This window comes from Esox lucius, chromosome 6 (genome assembly GCF_011004845.1).
Source record: "Esox lucius isolate fEsoLuc1 chromosome 6, fEsoLuc1.pri, whole genome shotgun sequence".
Classification (NCBI taxonomy): domain Eukaryota; kingdom Metazoa; phylum Chordata; class Actinopteri; order Esociformes; family Esocidae; genus Esox; species Esox lucius.
The window spans coordinates 30,652,736-30,673,958 of NC_047574.1; the positions used below are offsets into that span (position 1 = coordinate 30,652,736).

At 43.2% G+C, this 21,223-nt stretch overlaps 2 protein-coding genes across 5 annotated transcripts in view; both read left to right on the forward strand.

Moving 5' to 3' along the window:
* pprc1 (PPARG related coactivator 1) lies at positions 1-15,526 on the forward strand. Of its 2 annotated transcripts, none has more exons than XM_010870290.5 (14): positions 1-173; positions 5,199-5,336; positions 5,521-5,673; positions 6,069-6,149; positions 6,341-8,495; positions 8,631-8,684; positions 9,976-10,036; positions 10,283-10,350; positions 12,055-12,772; positions 13,048-13,254; positions 13,431-13,509; positions 13,654-13,775; positions 14,321-14,472; positions 14,660-15,526. In XM_010870290.5, exons 1-14 carry the CDS (start codon positions 93-95, stop codon positions 14,758-14,760), a joined length of 4,170 nt encoding a protein of 1,389 aa, XP_010868592.1. In that variant the 5' UTR covers positions 1-92; the 3' UTR covers positions 14,761-15,526. The 2 variants fall into 2 exon arrangements, with proteins under 2 accessions (XP_010868592.1, XP_010868593.1); XM_010870291.3 differs by having other exon boundaries at positions 86-173; positions 5,171-5,336.
* Positions 15,527-15,708: 182 nt separating this feature from the next.
* oga (O-GlcNAcase) overlaps positions 15,709-21,223 on the forward strand; it is a 62,142-nt gene continuing 56,627 nt past the window's right edge. Inside the window, exons 1-2 of one of the 3 annotated variants that reach the window (XM_020047395.3) lie at positions 15,709-15,851; positions 17,313-17,492. In XM_020047395.3, the coding sequence (XP_019902954.1) occupies positions 17,327-17,492 (166 nt within the window). In that variant the 5' untranslated portion in view covers positions 15,709-15,851; positions 17,313-17,326. Of the gene's footprint in view, positions 15,852-16,748; positions 16,848-17,312; positions 17,493-21,223 lie in introns of those variants that run through there. The other 2 variants (XM_010870293.5, XM_010870292.5) reach the window with 2 other exon arrangements.

The window sequence follows — 21,223 nt, forward strand, 5'->3', positions numbered from 1 at the left end:
TTGCCGGGAATGCATACACCACGTGTCCTTTTGCCGGTCTTGTTCTGTGGGTGCAGGAGTCACATTTTCATAGAACAAGAGTTGTGGTTAAGATGGCGACGCGGTGGGGTGCAGGCGAGGAGATTTTAAGTGCCTGCAACATGGATTTTTTCTCTTCCAATGCACTAAATGAGGTAAAATACTATGAATAAATACGTTTATGTACTATATATTTGATATCATGACTGTATGTGGGCTGTTTCTCAAATATCTCGAGTGCTGGGAATTCACTGGAAAAGTGACACGTGGATAGCTACTACTAGAATCATACTTATGTAATGGAATGGTTGTTGCAGCCGGTTGTCCAATATTAGTTATAACTGATTCTTAATTTACCTAGGAGAGCGTGTGGGTATTCATTAGTGTATAATGTTATCACTGCTCTAGCTGGTAGTTAACATTCAAACCGTCTGAGGTAGTTTGCTAACTAGTTAGCTCTTGAACACATTGCCCCTGCCAGCCGGATGTGCAGTTAGTGAGCTAACGTTAGCTGGCTATATAGACATTTGTTTTCTTGGCATAAATGTTTAGTAAGTTGATTTTCGTGATTGGGTACCTCGGTCAGACACTACTAAGTAATCTGTTTAGGAAACAGTTGTTCTTCAATGTACACACGTGTAACACTAACTACCGCACTGAAACGCATTATATAGCCAAGAACAGTGCAGGGATTTGTTTTGGCCAAGATGAAACCATTGACACCTGTCTTAGATCGTGTAAAATGACGACACGTCGATGTCTGGCAGTTTAACCATCATTCAATGACGTTCGGTGATTTAAGGAACTTTTAATATCTATATCTGCGTCATATTGATATTTCTTTGGGCCTGTACTGTGCCCATATTCGAGTCTGATTCATTGACACGTGGTTGTAAATACATGACGTCGTAAACGTTTCATTGAAACGGCATTATCGTGATTAAACCAATTTATACTAATAAATAATCTACATATCCAGTAGTTATTGTGCTATTTAACATCTGTGTTGTTTTAGTTCCAGAAATGCATTGCACTGAACACATGGCGGCATTTGTTGTGAGTTTGAAAACATTTAGCCTACTTTCTTGTTTAAGAATGTAGCTAATGTGCTACCACATTACTTGGAGTTATTGTCAGTACACCTCTGACGTTAGGGTGTACATTGTAAGATTATTAGCATGCTTATTGATGAGCCACACGTGGTTGTGGTGGATGCTTTGACATGACTTGTTTTAACAGTGATTGCAACGTTAGTCAAACGACACCTACTTAGGAAGTGTACAATTAAGACCACGAAATTAAATGTCAATTATTATAAATGCATGGATTTCCTTTTTATATACAAGAGGGTGGTTACCACGCTTCTACCCCAGTGGAGCCATGTTTGTTGTAGTGTATCAAATTCAACACGTGGTAATTAGGGAGGAGATCCCTTTGAACTGGGCACAGGCAGCTACACGCAGGTTTCTGTTCAATGGTGCATTGACAGAACGACACGTGGTGGTTTACTCAGGGATGGAACTAGTTTGGTCTAATTCAGTTCATTTCGTCCTGAATAATAACAAACTCATTGATGGGAAGTGTATGTCCTGTCTACAGACTTTATAGAAGGTAAAGTTGTGTTTATTTCCTCTCCTCCACTGGAGCATGCGAAGTGACTAGGCCTGTACCATACATCCAGGGTGATTTGTCTCAGGTATTCATTGCTTCCAAATTATTTAAAACAACAAATTTGTTTGGGACAGTTGCCATAACTAGACATGGGAATAGATTTTTTTGGGACATGAATAACTACTGTACACCATGTGAAAAATGTCTGGTGTTATGTCTATATTATAATGTCTTTCTTTCCCATTTGAATTAAGAGGAAGTAGTGGCTACGCTAGTTACCTATCCAAAGCTATGATCGTATATCCCTAACCTAAAGCTGTTCTTTGTTGCCCATAGTAACAGAAAGGTGTAGGTTGACAACTATGTGAGATCAGATGCAACACTGAATACTACAGAAACATTTAAATGGACCTTGTATGGGGTAGTCTCTTTGATTATTTTTTTTTTCCCCACAAAATATATACTGCAGCCTTTAACTCTGAGTGGTAATCGTACATGAGTCACTGGCATGATTTGTGGTTATGAAAGTATTCTCAACCTTATGGTACTCGGCTTAAGATGGATTTTTATTGGTAACATGGCGCTGACAACTGGGCTGTGTGGTGGTAGTTAATGGGAGCACCCCCCCTTTCTGCAGATTTATTTTATTCCTTCCAGGGCCTGTTGAAGACAGTGGCCTAAGAAAGACACACTCTCTCCCACACCCTTGAGATCCTACTGCATTGGGTGATTTGCATGGACTGGGTGTGCCCAGTGGCTCCCATACTTGTGTTCAGAGATGGTCTGTCCTTCAATTGATTTAGTCCTAAGCCTGTTTTCTACTTGGGTCACCTTTTGGTTTGTTTGTGTAAGCCCCCTCTGCAAGTTTTCAGTAAAAAAAACAATTACAGCATTTTGCAATTACTCCGTGGTCAGAAAGCGGTTCCACCCCAATACCCTAGAGAATGAAGTTCTGAATAATAACATGAAAAATAGAATTACCTGTACCAAAAAAAAACACTAACTCAGAGTTCATGTAATGTATGCTGTAGTAGACAAGGGAGGAATTGGCAGTTTGTCATCTTGGTCTCTAGCTGCCATTATAGTTTCTTATAGTAAGCGAACTTCACTCCCGTACTTATGTCATCCAGCAGAGTCCAATGCTAACTTTTGTTGGACCGTGTAAGCGGAGCCAACCAAGAAGAGCAAATGTCTCTTACTGAGTGACTGACTTACCCACCTGCAAGCAAAATTGGTCCCGCATTTCAATCTCGTTAGTCAAAGCAAATTATGCATTAGGATTTGTTCTGGATAGATAAACTTTGCTGGCTACAACCTTCACTAGTTGGATTATAGTAAACCTAATACTAAACTTTTCACGGTTATATTGCGACTATTTCTGATAGTACGCATTTGTGCATGATTTTTGGGGTAACAAAGGCTAGATAAAAACCCCTTGGGCAGGAAAAGAGTAGAGGTTTCCATGATTCTCGGGTGCTTTCCCTTGACGAAAAAGTCAGTTATCATCACCTATATTGAAAGTTAGTGTATCATTGTCATTCATGAATGAAAGAAAAACTAAAGTTTTTGTGCCATGAAATGGTTTTGGCTGTGTTAAGTTCATGTTCAGTCTCACTAGCCATTGCTCACATCTTATGACTATTCCAGGTAGTTAGATACTATGGTATTACTGGCTAATAAGCTGTTAAGACACCCAGTGGCGAAAGCCATACATTTCTTAGATTCTATTTGTGGTGGTGGTAAACTTGAGAAACGTTAGTCAGTTTAACACAATTCTTAATGGTGTCTAGCGAAATATTCAAACTTGGTGTGATTTTAATGCATGACAAGATGAGCTAATGTCGAGATGCTATTCCGACACTGGACAAACCTATAGCACCGTGGTGTAGTGGTTAACGACGCAGCCACTGACATGGGAGACCTGGGTTCAAATCCAGTGAGGGCAACAACATTTATCACTTAATTATGGGCTGGCTGATCTAGGCTTGCCGTGTTCCTTTTCTGGTTTTCTCACTGGCCTGGACTGTATTTTTCTTGGCTTGACCTGGGAGGGGTAAAAACCAATTGTGTAATACAGATATATAGTATGTAAATATATCATCAGAATATTAATTTATTACACAGCTTTGCATGTGATGAGACATGAGAGCTGATTCAAGCAATTGCTGTTTACGTAAGCATAATGCACTGCATTAAAATGGTTATCAAAATATTAGCTACTATATAATCTTTTCATGAGGATGCTTGATTATTTGATGTGACATAAAAGCATGAAAAAAAATGTAGTTAATATATTTATGGTAACATATGGCGCAATACAGTACTTGCACTAGTTGGTTGACTGCCTGCTTCTGTATCACTGCTAGCAAGTGCTTTGGTAGGTGTAGTTAACATGACACTTACTGTCAACAAACGATGTCCATATAGATTCTGTTTTCAACGGATTGTCATGGTCCATGAATGGTTTCTCCCTCTTCACAACATGATAGGCGGTCGTAATTAGCTTTTCGATTTGGCTACACGCCACCTCATTCATTTGGAGCAGGCAGATGTTCATTGGTACAGCCTCAGGGTTGTCAACAGCCCGTTTGGCAATACATGCGACATGCTGCAGGGACTTAAGAGCAGGTTTTTGGATTGTTTGTTCCCTTAAATGACCCAGCCTTATCGACTTTCGTTGGAAATGCACAACATGAACAGCAGTAGGAGTCCCTTGCCATTGTTTTCGATCTATGGAACCTGTTCTTACCACGAAAACCAAAAGGAGTGAATTTGCTTTGCCTCGTACTATACCTTATTTGGGTCTTGCTCTAGAATGCACTATGAACTATGCTCGAAACAGATGAGCCATTGAATATTATTGGTCAAAAAGATGAGGTGGGGAGAAGCACCACAGATGCATTTAAGTGCAAGAACAAGTGAAAAGTGGGACGAGTGACAAACTTTTTAATACAATACTATGAATTTAAATGGGGAAATTGAGCACTGGCCCTCATGGGAAAATAGTGACCGGCTCCAAAGATTGTGGCACTGAACTGTGTTTCTTAACAACTCTTAGAGGGCCTCATCAGCCTACACATGTTTATAGGGGATGAAACTTTAGTTTTTCTACTGAACAAATCCTACCTAGTGGTGCTTTAACTGGAAAGCTGTAATTGTCCCAAACGGGAGACCTGTAGGATATGGGAGGGTCTTCAAGCTCCGGCTCGTCATTTGTTTGCCATATTTATTTGAGGCTGCATTACATGTTCTAGTCTACTTCAGCTGCTCAGTTACGGCTCCAAGATCCATCTAGTGGAAAACTGAGTTTAGAATGTTAGTTTCGTGCACAAACAATTGTGTGTGGTTAAAACTAGACTCTATTTACTCGGATCACAATGCGTACTGAACCAAACGTCCTGTACCGAATGGTACACGCCTACTGCACAGCATGTGCACGATAAGTCTCGCAAGCCCATTGCCTTAGGTTAGGTGGTTCTACCAGGTCTGATGTTATTTATACTTTTTTGATCAGCAACACCCCACCCCCTCGGTTCTGTAGGCATATTGACTCGTACTCTACCCATCAGGCGGTGATCCTTCATGGGGGCCTGTCCGGTGAGAGCATGGCCAGTCTGGAGCTGGAGACGGGTGAGGCTCTAGGGGCCCTCAACAGCTGCCTGGACCCCTCCATACTGTCAATCTTTGAAGACACACCAACCGAAGAGGTGAGGCTCAAAATCATATCCTGATTACTATTTAGCTCACTGCCTTAGTTTAAACCAGCCTCATCTGTGGTCAGTTAACTTTCTGCAAAATGGTGAACTGTTCCTGCAACAAAGAGCAGTTGTCTGCTGATTCTATGTAAAATGTAACACACAGCTTTAATTAATCCATACATCTTTTGTTCAGGACAAAACTGGACTTGATGAGGAGAATGAGGCAACGCTGCTAACTGCTCTGACGGAGATCCTGGACAATGTAGACGATGAGAACCTATCCCCCTTCGACACACTTCCAGACTCTGATCTTCTATCTGGACAGAAAGGCAGAGAACAGTCACCGGTGAGTCCAACACAACATGCACCAACTGTGAATTTGTGGCAGTTTTCTTTTTTAGTTTCTGAACATTAATGTCCTCAAAGGCTAATAATTTAGCTGCTGTCTCACTAGAGGCTAAATCATCTAAAATGTAAATTAAAAAAAAAAAAAATTACAGGTGATTATTGCAAGCAGGCAGGTTTGCCTCACACTATGCTTTTCTGTAGGGGCTTTGTATTTGCAGTTGGTGACAGCCTCTACTAGTTTATATAGCCTCTACTAGGTGAGCCAAGATGTAGGAAATGAATAGTCAACTGGAGTCCATTTTGGCTCTATTGACAATACAATGGTTTCAACTGTTTTATGATTTGGCAAAGTTGACCTGTGTGTGTGTGACAGTTGTTTTGTTGTCATTTTAGTTGAGGAAACTGCTCTGCTTGTCTCGCACACCACCAGAAAAAGAGATGTACTGCAACACACGACACTTTTCCACTGGAAAGGTAGATCCGCCATCATTGTACATGTATTCTAAAATCCATTGACATGACATCTTGTTCTTCCAAATAAATCCAAGTAAAGTGTTCATTAGTCTGCGACAATATGCTTGTTCCCTGATGGGCTTAAAACACTTCCAGGCTGAATGAAGAAACCCAGACGTTGACCTGAGCTTTTCCTTTGTCTCTCCACCCAGAGTCTCCCCAGAGCACATGTGTCCATCCAGAGGAGTGACGGGGAGGAGGAAGAAGATGGAGAGGCTTGTTCTCTCTCCCTGAGCCCAAACAGCCACCCCTCATCCCTGGAGCAAGGTCTCCTGGGCTGGGGTGACCTGCCTGTCCCTTTGGTTCTGGAACAAGAAATGGAGGCGGAAGTCAAGAATGGAGCAAGCTTATCCGTGAGTCTAGGAGAGCTAGTCAGACACATGCACCCCTACTGCATGGCCGTGTGCCTGGAGAACGGTGAAGAACAGCTACTGCCAGAAGAAGGCATTTTCCTGGAAGTGGTGGACCAGGGAGAGCATGGCGAAACGATATTTGCCATTACTGACATGGGACTGCCTCTCACAGTCTCTCAACCCAATCCTCCCCTGCCTGGAATGGAAGTCTTGTCCGGAATGGAGCTGATGGTTCCTGCTGACGTTTTGCAGAACACTGAGTCTGCAAATAATAATAATGATGTTGTTGTTGATGATGATGAGCCTGCAGAAGTGGCGGACCCTGCTGCTATCCAGAGGTGTGAGGTTATTGGCAGAAGCCTGAAACAAAAGATGTCTGAGAGGTATCCATCACGACGGAAAAAGAACAGAAAAAACAAAGACAAAAGTTCTACTGTTGAGGTTGCCCTGGTACCTGCCCCAGCAGGTGGAAGGGTTCTGAGAAGTTCATCCAATATGAGAGCCCCCCTGGAGCCCTTGTCCCAGAAGCCCATCAAGGAGAAGGCCAAACATGAGGAGAAAAATGTCAAAGAGCCATTTATCTCTGCAATCTCTACAGCTGAGGCCCCAAAACCCAAGCCGAAAGTGCTGCGCCTCGCCAAAACACAACAGTCTCAGCACCGCACAGAAGGCTCTGCTCTAACACTACCCACACATCCTGGTGTTAAGGTTATCCTAGGCTCTAAGCCTGTTTTTAATGTCAGGCCCCTCGGCCAGCTTCCAATGAGTGTAAATACAACTCCTGGGAAGGTTTTTCAACCAAGCGCAGACTGCCCGAAGCCTCAAGGCCCCCCAGCTTCTGCATCTGCCACGACAGCCACTCAGACAATAGCCGTCACCATGGTGACGCCGACCTCCTCCTCCTCCACTGCACCCCAAGCTCTGAAGCCCTCTAAAGCACCCATGTCATTGCCCTCTCCCATGAATGCGCCACCCAGCATTGCCCCTTCAGCCTCACTCCAGATGAACCCCCAACCTGTTGAAGCAGCAGCAATCGAGCCCAAACCCAGGCCCCTGTCCCTGGAGCAGTACCGGCTGCTCAGACAGCAGAAGAAACCAGCCCCTGTCGGGAGAAAAGAGGACCAAAGCACCAAATGGCCCAGCCTCCCTGAGCCCCCTACGGAGCTGCCTCCCATTCCCTGTCTCCCAACCCCATCCCTGAGAGACCCCCGCCGCACTCAACTCGTTCCAGGGAAGAACGAGGCGCAGGAGGTCAAAGCACCCTGGCAGCCGCTGGGTCCGGGAGCCCCTCCTACACCTGAAGCCCTGCTGGTGCCTCCTGCTTACATGAAGTCCTCAAAGTGCTCTTCTACCAAGGTCGCTGGTGCGACTGCAGCCCTTACCGTCACTCCCCGGCAGGCGTTCAGTACTGCTGCAGCTAGCCAACCTCAGCCAACCCTCTCTGCTGTGCCAGCATCCCCTTCAGGGGAGGTGGTGGCCCCACTGTCCCAGACCTCCTCTACACAGACCCTCTACCCAGAGCTTAGTTATGTACAATCCTCCCCTTTGCTCAATAACCAGCATCCCACCTTGAAGCCTGTGGTCCTTACCAAATCTCAGAGCTCTGTTGGAGCCTCGTTGAAAACCACTACACCTGTCCACAGGCCTACCCAAATTGCTGCTGTCCTACCCCCAAAATCCACCCCTGTTGCTGCTACTGTCCCAGAGAGAACTTTAAACCCTGCTGTTGTTGCCTTTTCTGTCCAAAAACGTACCCTCACTGCTCTACCGAAGGTGGGTGCTACTCTCCAGAAGGCAGTAGCTGCTTTCCCTCAGCCTAAGATGTCTTTAGCTACTGCTGCACCCACCCTGACCCAGGCCTCCAACCCTTTGTTGCGGTGTACTCCAACCCAGAAGGCCCCCAAAGCCAAAAGCCCCACACAGGAGTTGATAGAGGCCTTCACCAGTGAAATCGGTGAGTAAGCATTGACAGCTTGGCCCAGACTAACTGCATCCTCTGATCTGTTTATAGTGTTTGAAATGTTTTCCCCATACTATTACTGTTTTGGTTTATCGACATAGTAGCATGTGGTTTTGTCCTCTGCCGCAGGAATTGAAGCCGCTGACCTCACCAGCCTGTTAGAGCAGTTTGAGGAGACACAAGGTAAGTGATTAGAGTATTTATGCAGTTGTGAACACTGCCTGTTGAACTTATATTTTAAAATGACAGCCTTCTGATATCTCAGTTTCTGTCATTTTGTTTTTTTATTATTATTAGTTATATTGTTCTATAACCCACCTTAAGTAACCACATTTTGAAACAAGTTATTGGATTAAAACACAGCCAGGAATTGAGCTTTGAATAGCTGCTGTTTTTCCTGTTAAAATAGAATCGTAAAATGTTCTCCTTTGGGATGCAACTGGTGCAAATCTATTGGCTTGGATAACGTCTTGGAGTTGGCTAAAAATTCAGTGGGGTCAGCTTGTTCAGTCGCACTAGATTGTATCTGTCATGGTTCACATTCGCTGCATTGTCATGGAGTTGTGGGAAGTGGGCTGACAGGTTGTAGAACATGGTTAATTCTGGCCATGACTGATCTGATGATTATGTGGTGGATGGATTTAGGCGTGATGCGACTGCTTGTGTTGAGAACGAATCTCTTGCGTTTTCTTTGGGTGGCAAACATTTGGTTTTGCAAGTTCATCTGGAGTGTTTTTATCCCTCCCCCCCAGTGCAGGTGAGAAGCTTGACACTGCAATGTCTTCCATGTTTGCCTTTTTGAGGGATTATCTGAAGAGCTGGGCTTCAAACTGAAGTCACTCAGTTTAGTATGAGATATCGGAGTTCCTGCCAGTGACTGGTGCTTTGGATCACAGGGATTGGATAGAGCTGTGTCAATTTCACAGCAAACCTGGAAAAAATATTTCTGGGCCACAATGGCAATTTTGTCTGCAATATTTTATTCGGGAAGGATGGCATTACAGCCACTCAAGAAGGAACTGGTGGCCATGGCTTACATGAAATGTAAGCCCTGACTGCTACTACTTGGGGGTTTTGTCTTTAAGCGAATATACTGTGTGGTCAGGGCAGCTGTTATGCGCTCATGTCTGCAGAGGGGATGGAATTCTGCCCTGTCCGCAAATCCATTTAACTCTCACACCGCCACTTTTGTCTGGCTGGATTCACATGATGCAGTTAGAACAAGTGGCCAGACATGCGTGTGGCTGTGTTGCTCCGCTGATGGGCTTGTTTGTGTAGTGGCTCCACTTGTGGTAGTCTGTGATGACATCACCACCATTGAGTAGTCCCAGTCTGGCATAAATGTAGGTATCCCAAATGCCATCGGTTCCTATTAATGTGCTGTTGGTGGAGAAAGGCGAATGTTTTGCAAACCCCCACACCCCATTAATCCCTTGCTTGTTATTCATCCCCTCTCTTCCTTCTCTCCCTTCAGCCAAAGAGGAGCAGTGTGTTCTGGAGGTCTCTTGTAGAGCAGCCGCTGTAGGAAATTCTAGGTGAGTTGCCCTACTGCCACATCTGCTCTGGGGTGCCTGTGGAGCCTTCAGCATTTTCTGCAAACTGATGCCTGACTCAAAAGTGGGCTCAGCGCTCCTCTGCTTTTTGTATTGTTTTATACATTTTGTTTAAGCAGTTCAAGTGTTTTGCTGTACTAGTTGGTGTGGGTTCTGGACTAAGCTGTAGGTTGATCAGGAATATGTTCAATGAATGGATGTTGAAGCCGTGTCTCTTGTTTCTATCAGTGTGGAGCAGCCATGTGACAGGACGGCCGTGGAAAGAGTCAAAGCGCATGACTTGAGCAACACTGCAGGTATGAGCTACTGTACACAAATGAGATTAAGCTCCTAATTATAACTGGACAGTTGCCAGGGTCAATTAAATTTACTTACAAAGCCCTATTTACATCAGCAGTTGTCACAGTGCTTTTACAAAACACCCAGCCTGAAACCCCAAGGCGCAAGCAACAATTTTGAAGCAATGGCCATAAAGGGGCCAACATTTAGGGAAAAACCTAGAGAGAAACCAGGCTCTGAGGAGTGAGCCGTCCTATTCTGGCTTTGCTGGGTGAAGATTTTAAGAGTACAAGTAGTAGTAATTAATAAATGGTCAGCTGAGTGGCAGCTGGAATTGTCAGGTATCATCTTGATCTGCAACAAAACCAGGAGGACTTTGGACAGGGACAGCAAACAAGTTTTCAAGCCTGGTCCTGAAGTCCTAAGTTTAAACGGAGCAATAGACAAGGAAAATTAAGTGCATTCATTAGATTTACAGAGAAGGAGCACTGACCCTACTCCCCCAGCACCATAATATAGCAGCGGAAAACCTTGGGGCTGAGACACGGGGGTCCGGTGACACAGGGCCCCACAGCCATGAAGTAAATCCACCCACATTGCCAAGCATCAACCAAAGGGAAACCAGCCAACCGCAACCATCCTCAAATTGCCAGCAGCGTACACACACCCATTGCACAATGGGCGCAACGGCGAGACAACAAGCTGGTGACTCCGCCCCCAAATGGCATTGAAGGAGAGGGCATCCCAGTGGCGATGAAAGCCCACCTGGCATTACAGTGAGGGTGGACAGTATCATGCTTTTCCGTTCACCTTCACACCTTTGGACCAGACTGTACTCAATCATAGACCATGCTGTAGAGATTAGTCTTTAGTAGACACTTGAAAGTTTGCACTGAGTCTGCATTTCTACTCTTTAATTGGCAGATCATTCCATAGTAGTGGAGCTCTGAGAGAAAGCCTGCCTCTGGCTGTTTTAGAAATTCTCTGTACAATTAGAAGGCCTACATGTAGGCATCGTTTCTATAATTCCATCTGGATCTAAGAGCGTACTGACCGGTCTAAAGCAGTGTAACCTGCAACTAGTGATGGCCATTCAAGGCTTCATTACCGTTCTTGGAGCAGCAAAATAAAAGCCATCATTGAGATATATAAGGCAATATAGTTAACAATCTAGTCTGCAATTTTATGTTTAATGTCCATTCCAATGTTGTTTTTTCTTTTGCGGATTAGATTAACTATATGGCCTTGTAAATTTCAATTATGGCTTTTATTGTGATTAAGGAAATCTGAGTGATGCCAGTATAATATCCTGCTGCTAAAATAATGCTAATGATGCCTCGAATGTCCATCACTATTTATAAGTATTCAGCAAAACAATTTGCTAATGCTGATTATGTGGCTAATCCTAATTGTATATGGCAAATGCTAATCATTAACCTCTGATTTACAATGCTAATTACTCCAAAACCAATGAGCCGGTTTGCTGCTAATGCTAGTTACATTAATTAGTTGGAGTATGGTATGTATTACACCATGGCCTAGTGGTTAAGAATATACGTATTGTTACTTGACGTTTTGTTAATCTGTTTCTGAGCATGACCATTACCTGCAGTTCTCTACTTTTAGAGTGAGATATTGAAAGCAAGGTGACACTTCTATTGCACCTTGAGTTTAATTGATGGCTAGGTTATTTTAACCTTAATCTTGTTTCCATCTTTCAGGTCTGACCCCTCCAGCTACGCCACCTCACCAGATGTGGAAACCCCTGGCCCCTATGGCTCTCCTTGGGAAGAACCGTGCTCTGGAGGCCCTTAAACCATCGCCTTCCAAGGCCATCCAGATCGACCCGCGACCCCTGCCCTCAAACAAGCTCCGGTGCAAGCCTCCCTGCCACCCTGTGACCATTGACCCAGTGGCTGTAAGTCTGGCTTTCTTAGACCATGACTACTGCCTCCCTCAGAAGGAGCCTGTGGGGGTTTTGGGCGAGCCTGGCAAGCGCTGGAATGTCAAACAACAAGCAGCCATCACCATCAAGACCATCGAGCTGCTTAATGGAACCAGGGCACCCCAGATGATTCCTGCCCCCCCTCCTCAGCCCCTCACCCCAGCCCTGGGCGAGATCCCTCAGCAAGCCCCGATTGGTCCTCAGTTCCTGGATGTAAGGACTGTGAGTCCCAGCTCTATGCTGGAGACGCCCGAAGCCTCCCCTAACAGGCTGGAGGAACAGGCTGGTCCTGTGGAGCGGTTTCCCAAGAAAGAGAGGTCCTACCGGGGCTACAACACTGACTCCTCCACCAGACCTATCCCCGGCCCAAGCGAAGGAAATCGAGGAAGGGAGAGGAAAAGATTCCACCATTCCTCAAGTCCGTGTTCAACTGGCTCAGAGACAGACTCTCACTCCTCTTCACGGTCTAGATCCCGCTCACCACCCAGGAAAAGGTGAGACCATCACACTGTCATAAAAGCTACCCTTACCTGTCACTGGGCAAGGCTGTGACTTCAATGGCACAGTCTTATATCTGGCAGTGGAAGAATGTCCAGATTCATCTCAGCCATCTCTTCTGTAAAGATGAGGGCTGGTTCATGCTATAGGAACAGATGTATTGAATTTGTCTGTTATGAATTGAGTCTTGGCTCCCACCTTTATGGAGGTGGCGTTCTTGAATGTGCCTGATTTGTGATCCCACCAAATAAGACAACTGGTCTCCCATCAGATACAGGCCCCGTCGCCCGGAGAGCAGCTCCAGTGCGTCGTCTTGCTCGTCCCGCTGCTCCTCCCGGTCTCGCTCTCCTCCCCGGTCTTGCTCTCCTACCCGACGGCGGCGATATTCCTATTCCTCTTCTCGGTCAGGATCATGGAGTACGTCACGTTCCCGCTCTCCCCTTCGACGGTCGTGGGGCAGAAGCAGCAGGCGACACAGGTGATTAAAGCACTATGCTCAAACGTAGGCCTTTAGGCAGTTTTAGAAGTGAACAACATATGTGGTCAGATCTGTATGTTTTCCTGAAGACTTCAGATTGACATACTGTACCATTACTTTATGGGACATGTTCTTCAAATTCGACATTGACCAAGCTATTTGCTTATGTCCCACAGCCCTTCGCTCAGAACATGCTACAGGCCTGTATCCAAAGAGAACACTGAGGAGGTGAAGAGACTAAAAGAGAAAGCTATCGTGAGTACATGCATAGTTCTCTTTGTTGTGATAGGATGACTAGTTGTCTTGGTCTAGTTCCCTAGAGCAACACATCCTATTCAGTTGAAGACAGGCATTTGTCTGAGGAAAAATGGCTGTGTTGGATTAATATTTTTCTCTCAGGAGGAACGTAGGGTTGTTTACGTAGGAAGAATCAGAGGGACAATGACTCGTAAAGAACTGAAGGATCGCTTCTCTCTGTATGGAGAGATAGAAGAGTGCACTCTACACTTTAGAGACCATGGGTAAGTACTCCCAACATAGGCAACATTTTGTATTGGCAGGAGCAATGCCTAAAACCTGGCTTGTGGGTTAGACTGTGTGGAAAGCTTTAGCCAAAATGGATCCATTCAAAATCTTCCTAATAGGAAACTTTCTCTGCTTTGAAGAGTTCCCAGTTTTGTACCTGGTTGACCCTTTTTGTGGTCTTTCAGGCCAAGCTATTTGTTTATAACTGGGGCCCCCATGGAAAAACCACTGTGGCTCTTTTAATAACTCACACCTGAACATTGTCAACCAGTCATCGCTAGTGTACATTTTACTAAACAAAAACCCAACTAAGAGGTATGGTTTTTCTGGGCATTTGCAATTAATGCTCATTTTAACACTACAATCCTAACATCAACATTTGTAAACTATTAGCTTACCATTGGTTTATATCACTTTTAAACGCCTCATGAACTTGGTTCAACAGTTATACCACATCAGAACCTAAAATGTTTTTTTTTTTCTCAAATCTGCATTAACAATGTAAAATGCAGTCCTGTTTGACATCTTATCTTTGTGACAGCGATAACTATGGGTTTGTGACATACTACGATACAAAGGATGCATTCACGGCCATCGAGAATGGGGGAAAGCTCCGCAAGCCAGACGAACTTCCCTTCGACCTCTGCTTTGGAGGAAGGAGGCAGTTCTGCAAGACAAGCTATGCCGATCTAGGTATAACATGGTTTATTGAAATGTAGATAACTAATATGTAACTTGTTTTGGATGTCAACAGTGTTTAGATAGAAGTGTATTTTACTGTTAACTTAGAATACAACTGCATTTGATTGTAGTGGAATGAGAACTAGCAAAGGCTGGTCCCACAATCTGCCATTGCACTAATGTGATCTCCTTTCTTTAGATTCCAATCGTGACTATGACCCTTCGCCCACAAAGGGCAAGTTTGATGCACTTGATTTTGACACTTTACTGAAGCAGGCCCAGAAGAGTCTGAAAAGGTAACAAAGGTCAGCCCAGTGGAGGCCCTACGCTAAGACTTACCTCAGAGCCGTCGGCAGGCTCCTACTACTTTCAACGCTGCCTTTGCCTTGACCCAGGAGTGAATCACAGTGCATGGTTGATGGTACATTAGCCAGCTAACATTAATAAACATGCAGATGTTTTTGTTTGTTTGGGGGGAGGGGAGAATCAAGAGTAATGATACCTTTTGAGGTTATAATGGTTAGACATTGTACAAAGCTCTTAGGGGAATTGATATATTCCGGAGTCAATGAAAACAATGTTATCTAGTAATTTGAATACATTTTATATCATGATCAAAGAAAATGTTTAATGACAAGAATTCTGTGCCTTCAATATGGGTTGTTTAAGTATGAAATTATTTATGCCATGTTAATTTCAAGCTTGTCTGTCCTGACAAACTCCTGTATTTCCTTATGTTTGGTTACAAATGTTTGCTGGCTAATGCATTGATTTTGCTTTGTGAAATGGACATTTGTCTTTGTTTTGTTTCTGCAAGCTTACACCTTCTATTGAAGTGAAGATTTGTATGAAAAGTTTAAAATAAACAAAAAAAAGAAATTAGGATAACTTTATTTAAATGTATAATCAGAATTGCCATTGTGTGGCAAGACATTTTGCAAAATGGGGTCAAAAACGAGTTTAAATGAATGTCCTCTGTTATTTGGGAGAAGGTGGAATTTACATTGCTGAAATGTACTACAAACTGAAATAAACCAAAAAATAAAATAGTTGCCTTTTAAAAGTTTTAGAATTTCCCGATCTGAAAGTATTTTCTGGATTCAAGTGACTTAAATCTCACTTTCCTAAGTTAATGTTGATGACTCATCATTAAATATGGTTGGCTTGTCCAATACCTGAATTTGTGACCAAACTGTTAAATATGCAGTGAGCGGCTTCTGTGAATAACAATTGGGCACAATCTAAGTAAAATTACGATCATACCTCCGCCCTGGAATTCTGAAGTTTGGAAGTGGTTTTGATGACATGGAGCACTTAACAGCACTGGATGAAAAGTACATGATTTTGAGCTACCTGTTGTGACTCCACAGCACCAACTTTACAACCAGTAGGTCTGAATATTTGTAATTGTTTAAAAACGTGATTTTAATCACAATGTCATGACATTCTGCTAAAGATGAGCTAGCTAGTCAAGAAAAAGAATATCTAAGAGGAACCCAATACCTATTTGACACCGCTAATTATCTTGGGAATTTGCAACACCGGGAAAAGCTGGCTTCATCGCAAAAATTGTTTGAATCTAATTACTGTACCAGAAAGGTAACTTGATGTTTTGGAAAAACGAGGTTCCCGCAACATTAAAAGCGGCAATTTAGCACACTGTATCTAAAATGTTTGCACATTCTGACATTGTGGCCATCATTGTTCTTGAGAAAATAGGAAATTTACGCTATATCCATGCGGTACCAATGTCGCAAACGAGGTTTGTAATCCTCAGAGACCATTTCACACATTTTAAGTATGGGATTTTATATGAGGTTATAAATACGAAGCCTGTCAGTGACACTAAACAATAGTGGATTGCGAGCTAGAATGCTAGCAGCAGGCAACCGAAAAGCAGTTATTTTTTGTTCCGAGCTGTAAACACTGATGCACCTCATTGCAATCGTTACCGATTGCTCACATTGTAGTTATGGATTCATGCATATATTTTGTCAAACTTGGCGGTTTTAAAAATTGATATTTAATATCCATAGATGGACAGGGAATTGTGAATACAAGATCCCCAACTTCAATCAAATCCCACACATACACCAAGCAGCTTCATGGGCGATTACATCTTTGAGTAATATTGCACGTCAATTCAGTTTAATTTGTATGTTCATAACAGCATTGTATTGATCTTTCATTAATAGAAACGTTGATAATATTTTTTTGTTAAAATTTGTTGATCCGTTTTACTCTTGTTCAGACTACTCTCTTGGTAATGGATTTTTTTTTGGTTGCCACAAGTCCGGTTGTTACTGGTTTCATCCAGTCTCATGAGCATGCGCAGTTGGTGTAAACAGGAAGAAGCTGCGAAAACCAGAGCAAAGATAACCAGAACTGTAAGACGAATAGATTTTCACCGGTGGACAAAAATACAATTTATTAATCGTAAATGTATTATCTGAGTGAACGTCTATGTCAACAAGTACAAAATGCAATACTACGTAAAATTATTCTGAATTAAGTATTATATCACAGCGTAAGACGAAGTGATAGACAGCATTGCATGCAAACGTTATAGCTAATTACTGTCAGTAACCAGCAACAACAGGCACGCTAGCTAAATAGTAACGTTAGCTAGTTAACTATCGTTTGCTAGGTGAAGATAATTTTTGGCCAAATCAATTGGCGACTGAAGCAAAGTCTTTTTTTACTAGAAGATATTTATGTAAAAGCTAATTTTGACAATATCTAGAAACGTTCAACCATTACAGTGAACTACTGACAGTGGAATTGCTGTACTTATCAAGCTAGTTAACAGACTCGTCCTATTCAAACATATTTTTTCTGTCAACCCGGTCTAGTTAAGCCTACAGAAATGGTTCAGAAAGACAAGACTGTGGGGGAGACGTCTCAAGTGGAGGTTGAGGCAAACTCGGGGCCGTCTGAGACTAGTTCTGAGGGCCCTGGCCCAGTGGAAGAGCCGGGAAACATCGTTGTGGAGGTGTCGGCTCGCAGGAAATTCATCAGTGGAGTGGTGGAGGGTAAGTAGTTCTTTAGTGAAACTGTAATTTTAATTAATTCACTAGCTACGGTGGTTTGCTGGCTAATCGCTATAGTTTAGGATTGTTTTGTTTTATGTGTTTGATGCATACTGGATTTGCACACCATGTTGTCAAGAGAAAGTGTCAGACTCATTTCAGGTGGAATATGAAATAATAATTGCTTTAATAAACACAGATCAGCCTTAACATTATGACCACTGACAGGTGAAGTGAATACCACTGATAATCTCGTTATCATGGCACCTGTCAGTGGGTGGGATATATTAGGCAGCAAGTGAACATTCTCTCCTCAAAGTTGATGTGTTAGAAGTAGGAAACATGGGAAAGGGTAAGGATCTGAGCAACATTGACAAGGGACAGATTGTGATGGCTAGACGACTGGGTTAGAGCATCTCCAAAACTGCAGCCCTTGTGGGGTGTTCCTGGTCTGCATCCAACCAAGGAAGGAATAGCGTTGAACTTGCAACATGGTCATTGGGCGGCCAAGGCTCATTGATGCACGTGGAGAGTGGCCCATGTGGTCCGATACAACAAAAGAGCTACTGTAGCTCAAATTGCTGAAAAGGTTAATGTTGGTACTGATATAAAGGTGTCAGAACACACAGCGCATCACAGTTTTTTGTGTATGGGCTGCATAACCGCAGAGCAATTAGGGTGCCCATGCTGACCCATGTCCATTGCCGAAAGCGTCTACAATGGGCATGTGTGTTTCAGAACTGGACCACAGAGCAATGGAAAAAGGTGTCCTGGTCTCATGAATCACTGTTCCTTTTACATCATTTGGATGGCCAGGTGCATGTGCGTTGCTTACCTGGAGAACAAATGGCACCAGGATGCACTATGGGAAAGAGGCAAGCTGGCGGAGGCAGTGTGATGCTTTGGACAATATTCTGCTGGGAAACCTTGGGTCTTGCCATTCATATGGATGTTACTTTGACACGTACCGCCTGCCTAAGCCTGGTTGCCGATCATGTGCACCCTTTCATGGCAACGGTATTCCCTGATGGCATTGATCTCTTTCAGCAGGACAATGCTCCCTGCCACAAAGTAAAATGGTTCAGGTATAGTTTGAGGAATACAACGACGAGTTCAAGGTGTTGACTTAGCCTCCAAATTCCCCAGATCTCAATCCAATCGAGCATCTGTGGGATGTGCTGGACAAACAAATTTGATCCATGGAGGCCCCAACTCGTAACTTACAGGACTTAAAGGATCTTCTGCTAACGCGTTGGTACCCGATTCCACTGCACACCTTGAGAGGTCTAATGGAATCCTTGCCTCGACGGGTCTGGGCTGTTTTGGCAGCAAAAGTGGGACCTACACAATATTAGGCTGGTGGTCATAATGTTATGGCTGATCAGTGTACCTATAATAACAATTTCTCAAGGTTGATGACACATCCATGGCGTTATGGACATTATCATGTTTAAATCTATGTTGCCATTGGCTTTGTAAAATGCTTGATTTATTATTGGGACATGATGTGAATGCACAGATGTGTTGCTACAGTATGACATCTGATAATATTACACGTTGTTGTTCTAGGTAACCTTACTGTATAGGCTTTAATTTGCCGACAACATTAAAGTAATTTTGGTGATGGAGGGATTATGTTATTGGGTGATGGTCAACCTAATGAAGAACCGAGAGACTAAGTGTAGTGGGTATCCACCCCATTGCGCCATGTTATGACATTTTCCTGTCTGTCAAAATGAAGGTATGGAAGAGACGAATACTCTTTGTAGGATTACTTCATGGAGTAAAACATTTACTGTTCTGATAAAAAAAACACCAGTAATCAGAGAACGACATTTACAGTCTACCATTTTATTAGGTACATAGCCCAATTCAGAAAAATGTATCTTGCTACATAAAGTGATTGTTAAATTGAAGGGCTGGGCTAAACAACGTATCTAAGTGACTTAGAGCATGATTGATGTTCACTGGTTCCTGTATCTCAGCGGCCAGATGCATTCAAGTGGTCCAAAACAGCTTGTTGATCAGAGTTGAAGGACCGTGGCAAGAGTCATGCGAACTATGGACAACAAACAGGAAATGGTGCAGTAGAACAGTGGTGTGCAGGACAACATTTCAGATATACTATTCCAGCAAACGTCCACATAGAGTTCCAAACCTATCAGCTAAAAACACAAACCACTGAGAACGCAATCACCAAAATTGGATAGTTGAGGTCTGGAAAACCATGGTTTTGTTTTAAAAACCTATTGTGTTATTCAGTTTGGAAAATATAGGTTTGACATAAGCCGCATTAGTCCATGGGCCTATCCTGCTCAGTGGGGTAAATGTGTGGGGAGTGTTTTGCTGGCACACCCAGGTCCTGTGTTGCCGATTGGGAAAGGTTTATTTGCCACAGTGTGTCTGAATATATTTGCTGTCTAGGTGCATCCCTTTATGGCTGGTTTATCTTTCCTAACATGGATACGTCAAGAAGTGTAATGCACCATGTAGTAAAGCACATATCATCTAAGGATCGTTCTAGGAATGTGACAGTGAGTTTAGTTGTGCTGCCTTCTTTAAAGACCTATCAAAGGCCTTTGACAGAGCAGATCAGTGGTACTCATTGCTTGTCCTGCGAGTTCTTAATTTGTGGCTAGCCGTGATTTCCATTCATTATAGATAACAAAAACGCAATTTCGATTGAATTTGTTTAATGCAGGCCTGAATCCCGTCATTGTATATATCCATTGTTCCCTGCACAGCAGATAGATGGCAGCTGACTTCAGTTTTCTACTGGGCACTTTTGCAGTCTGGTCGACATGGATTGATTTATTGTAAAAAAGAAACGTAAATCTATCTACCGTTAAAAAGAGGGGGAGAAGCTGAAAAACAGCATGACAGCTATGACGAACAACCACCGGGGAACCGGGACAATATGGAATATGGTGGTGGGGAAATGCAGCAAGCTAACGTGGCTCCGGTGGCTAAGAGAAGGATATGGTCAATTCAAGAAGAACACAGATAGTTCTAAAAGGACAGTAATTTTTTGTACTGTATGACGAGACTAGCTCACTTTTTTATTTGCTAGAAGGCAATCAGTTGTTTTAAACAAGCAAATTTAGAGCACCATTTCCAGTCACACCATGGTGCCCTCTTTTACAAAGCAACCTCAGAAACAACAAAATAGTGCAACTCAAATGACAACAACAAATGATAGACATATCTAGCACTGTTGCATAGAATACAACAGAGGCAACATATGAGATTGCTTGGATACTAGTGAGAAACAAGAAGGCCTTCATAGGTTCAGAAATTGTAAAAAAATTTTTTTTGGCCTCAGCAGAAATTTAGTATGCTGATTTCACAAACAAGGAAGCTATTTCACTGCAAATTAAGGGACTGTTATGGCGCTTTCCACTGCATGGTACCGGCTCCACTCTACTCGCCTTGAACTCTACCCGCTTTGGGAGCTTTTCAGTTGCAGTACCAGCTCGGCTTGCCTCGGTTGGTTTTCCACCACAGATAGTACCCTGTACCTGCCTATACAGGAAAACTGCCTTGTCTCCACCTCCAACGCGACACACACTGGAACAACAATGGAGATATCGTACACCTAATAATGGGGAAAATAAAGATCTATTAAATGAACTCCATCAATTTTCTTTTAAATTGACATGCTTTGAACGTAAAGTAGCAAATCAAGTAAACTAAATCTGGATAACATGGTCAAAGACCTTGTTTGAAAACCAGTA

Excerpts from the sequence above, each read along its gene's own strand:
- pprc1 (XM_010870290.5), top strand. The coding sequence starts at position 93 with ATGGCGACGCGGTGGGGTGCAGGCGAGGAGATTTTAAGTGCCTGCAAC. Across the intron at positions 174-5,198 it reads CTTCCAATGCACTAAATGAG|GCGGTGATCCTTCATGGGGG; the intron begins GTAAAATACTAT and ends TCTACCCATCAG. Across the intron at positions 14,473-14,659 it reads GACAAGCTATGCCGATCTAG|ATTCCAATCGTGACTATGAC; the intron begins GTATAACATGGT and ends TCCTTTCTTTAG.